We start from the raw sequence: 3,984 nt of genomic DNA on the forward strand, positions 1-3,984 counted from the left end.
CCTTATGGCGGCGCATGAGGGTCTGAATGGCCGTCACGTAGTCTCGTGCAGCCTCGGTCGGCCCCTGGGTCCGTCGTGCGATTGTTTCCTCCAGCTCGTATCGGGTCTTGGTGGGGACATAATACTGGCGGAAGCACTCCTCAAATTCCTTCCAGGTGGCCCATTGGTCTCGGTTGTTTCGATACCATATGAGCGCCTGATCCTTAAACAGGAGCGGCAAGCAGTGGCGGAGCTGGTTGTGGGTCAGCCCGTAGCCCTCCTTTAGATCCTCGAGCCGTTCGAGGAAGGCGACCCCGTCTTTGCCGTCAAACTGGCATCCCCATTTGCGGACAGTGCCGAGTAGTGTGGTGGTGTCGGTTAGTGATCGTCGGCTACGGCCGGGCTTGGTCCGTTCGGTTTGGACCTTTTGTTCGTCGTCTTCCTCGGAGTCGGTTTCGTTGTCGGCGTAGGTGGCGTCCTTCTGCTCGGCTCGGACAGATTCCAGGAGTCGTGCGCGCAGTTCATCGCGGCTTCCTTCGGTCGGCAATTTGCGTTCGGTTAACTCGGCAATCAAAGCGTTTTTGGATAGCGCGTGTACCCAACCGGTGCTGGTTTGCGGCATGGCGGCGGTTCCGGGTTCGAGCCCCCGTTGGCTCTCTCTTTCGTGGAGTCTTATTGGCCAAGTCCCTGTTCGGGCGCCATTTGTGACCTTCTCGCTTTGCTACGGATAGCTCGGAGTATGGACCGAGGTCCGGGCGGCGGGAATTGGCCAATAGACTGCACGCTTTGTTCGTTTTCCGTCTTTTATTCTTTCATCTGCCCTAGGCTAATATAATACAGTTCCCTGCGCTAGTGACTTCTAATATCTAACATCTACTGTCTTATTATCTAGTTTCTTAATATCTAGTGCCTTATCGTCTAAACGCCGGTACTCGGTCGTATCCTCCCCGGGTCTGGTCGCGGCGCGACGACGCGGGGTTGCGGCGGCGCAAGCGCGTTTCCCGATCGCGAGCTCGGTATCGAAGTCAGCCCCTCGGGTCGGGGCCTCGGTAGGGCGGGCGGACGGGGCGGGCGTGCTCAACACGCACGTCGGTATTGAAGGAATGTACTCAGCACGTACATCGGGGTCGGTGGGACGCGCTCAACACGCACGTCGGAGTGTCGGCCGTACTCAGCTCGTACGGTAGGATCAGAAGGATGTGCTCAACACGCACGTCGGGAAGGGGGGTGCTCCGTTCAACACACGGGACGATGGAGTCTCTCTCTCGAAGCTCAGCTCGCTCGTCAAGAGCATGTGCCGGCTCAACTCGCCGGGCGGGAATGGTGCTTCGGTGGGCGCGCGGTGCCGTTATATAGGCGCAAGTGGGAGGTGAGCGGCAGAGAGACGAGGCGGGGGATCGCGCGCAAGGAGGGGGTGCCGGAGCTATACGCGGTGTTCGCTGGCGACTCGTTACAAAACTAAAGCAAAATATGAGAACTGAAGATGAAAGAGAATTTGCAAATTGGTTGTTGCAACTCGGCGATGGTAAATTGTCAAATATGGATGAATTAAATCCTGATACAATAGAAATTCCTCAGGATTTTATATCAGAACAATCTCTTATAACTGAGATTTTTGGAGATAGAATCACTATGGAACAGGTTCGACAAAATCAAGATCGAGCAATTCTTTGTCCTAAGAATGAGGATACGTTTAAAATTAATGACGAAATCCTTCGTTTAATGGAAGGAGATGAAAAGGAGTATCTCTCAATTGACTCTATTATGAGTGATGATCCACAGGAACAATTGAATTTTCCGACTGAGTTTTTAAACTCTCTGTCACGCTCTGGAATGCCAGTTCATCGACTAAAAATAAAAATAGGTGCAACAATTATTCTATTAAGGAATTTTAATACGAAGAAAGGACTATGCAATGGCACGAGATTCATTGTAATTGATTTAAAATCTAATTTGATTCATGCGGAGGTTCTGACTGGCCCTGGAAGAGGTCAAACTATTTCCTCCCAAGGATTAATTTCCTTCCAAATGACTCGGAAATTCCGTTTAAGCTCAAAAGGAGACAGTTTCCTATTAGAGTGTCATTTGCTATGACAATCAATAAATCACAGGGACAAACTTTACAAAAAGTTGGGATTTATTTGCAAAATCCCGTATTTGCACATGGACAACTGTATGTAGCATTTTCTAGAGCAACGAAAAGAGATAATGTCAAAGTTAAGGTCGTTGAGGATAAAAATCAAGGACATCTCATTGAGGGAAATTCAAAAATATTTACGAAAAATGTTGTATACCGAGAAATTTTATAAATTGAACAATAAAATTGAGGGGAAATCAATAATGTGGGTGGTGAACGGTATTTAAATGATCAAAAAATATTATTAAATCCAAAATGATAGAGATGGTTAGAAAGGATAAGTATTGCAGAGTACGCAAGTCACGTCCGATTCGACCGCACTTTGACAGAAAACGAAGGCGTAACGGGAGAGGGTACTGAGGCAACGTGTAACGCGTACTTCACCCGCACGGGGCGTAAAGAAAAAAAAAGAATAAACAAGTAACAGGAAAGTGCGCCGGAGAGAGTATTTCATGAGATTAATAAAAAAAAACGATAAATAGAAAGCGCAAGATTAGAAGGTATATATAAAGAATAATGAGAGTGGATTAGGCCTATTGGGGAAACCACTTAAAAAAAAACGCGCCAAGCTATCTACCACAAGGTGGTGTGGAAATGATAGATAAAAAAAAAGTTACTAAAATAAATTTCAAAATCAGTTTCGAGGTCACCATGTACAGGGAGATTATGGTCGGATTTTGTGAAATCGATAAAAAAATTGCAAATTTTACGGAGAAGAATTTCGCAAATGAGTTTTTAAAGTCAGTGACACCATCTGGAATGCCAGTTGATCGAATGAAAAAAAATGGTGCTAAAATTATTCTATTAGGGAATAAAAATACCAAGAAATGACTATGGAATGACACAGGATTCATTATTATTGATCTAAAATATAATCTGATTTATGCTATTGCGCGAGGCGCGGGCTGAAAAGCTAGTAATTTCATATTCAGGGCAGAAGGGGAGAATGAAGGAAGGCGGCGGGCACGGGAGAGAGAGGGACGGAGGAAGAGGAGAGACAACACAGGATGAGGGAAGCCGAAGGAACGTGGAGAGAGAGGGGCAGGGAGGAGGAACAGAGAGGCCCAGGATGAAGGAGGGAGGGGAAAAAGAAAAATGTAAGGTCGCTAATGGCCAGGCAGGAAATAGGGGAAAAAAATGTAAAGGTTTTTGGGAACGTTTTTACTGAAACAAACGCCTTTCCAGCCCCGGAAGGGGAGAGAAATAAAGAGAATTGATTGATTGATTACTATGGGATATATAATTTTTATATTTATTTCATGTAAGGTTAATCAGTTAGGTTAAATCGAACTTTACATTAAATAAATAAAAAACATTCTACTAAAAATTAATAAAAAAAAATTAAAAATTTTAATTTAAATTTAATTAAAAATTAATTAAATCTTTAAAAAGTTAAATTTGATATTCTCTACCAGAGATATATCTCTTTCTTTTACTTCCACTTTCATAGAAAATTTACCAAAAATTATTAGCGATGTACTAATATCTCTACCAACTTCTGATAATATCAATTCTACTCTGACGGATCAAAATAATACTAGTACGTATAATTTGATTTTTACACTTATTATGTAATTTCTAACAATAAACAATGTGTTTCGAAAAAATAATATACATAACAATAATATACATACATAATAATATACATTTCAGATAGTGAATATGATATAAATAATGTGAACGATATTAATGTTAATAATCTAGTTACATTTACGGTATCTTGCGTGGACCATGTAGAACTCAATGGTACGCACAATATAAGGGTAACATCAAATGGAGCGTAACTTGCGTAAGTGTAACCTGCGTATCACCAATCACAGAACCATTTCGACGGAATTATTGAAACGGTTCTATTGGAATGACACTGT

The 3,984-nt window shown here is 43.2% G+C and overlaps 1 protein-coding gene across 1 annotated transcript; it reads left to right on the forward strand.

The window, feature by feature from the left end:
• Positions 1-1,449: 1,449 nt before the first annotated feature.
• LOC105556091 lies at positions 1,450-2,073 on the forward strand. The gene has a single exon (XM_012003165.1). The coding sequence runs from the start codon at positions 1,450-1,452 to the stop codon at positions 2,071-2,073; it is 624 nt and encodes a 207-aa protein (XP_011858555.1).
• The last annotated feature ends 1,911 nt before the right edge of the window (positions 2,074-3,984 follow it).

The sequence above is a fragment of the Vollenhovia emeryi genome, unplaced genomic scaffold (assembly GCF_000949405.1).
Source record: "Vollenhovia emeryi isolate VEMERY1.0 unplaced genomic scaffold, V.emery_V1.0 DF940352.1, whole genome shotgun sequence".
Classification (NCBI taxonomy): domain Eukaryota; kingdom Metazoa; phylum Arthropoda; class Insecta; order Hymenoptera; family Formicidae; genus Vollenhovia; species Vollenhovia emeryi.

Bases quoted from the DNA above. Each gene is read 5' to 3' on its own strand.
- LOC105556091 (XM_012003165.1), top strand. From the start codon at position 1,450: ATGAGAACTGAAGATGAAAGAGAATTTGCAAATTGGTTGTTGCAACTC.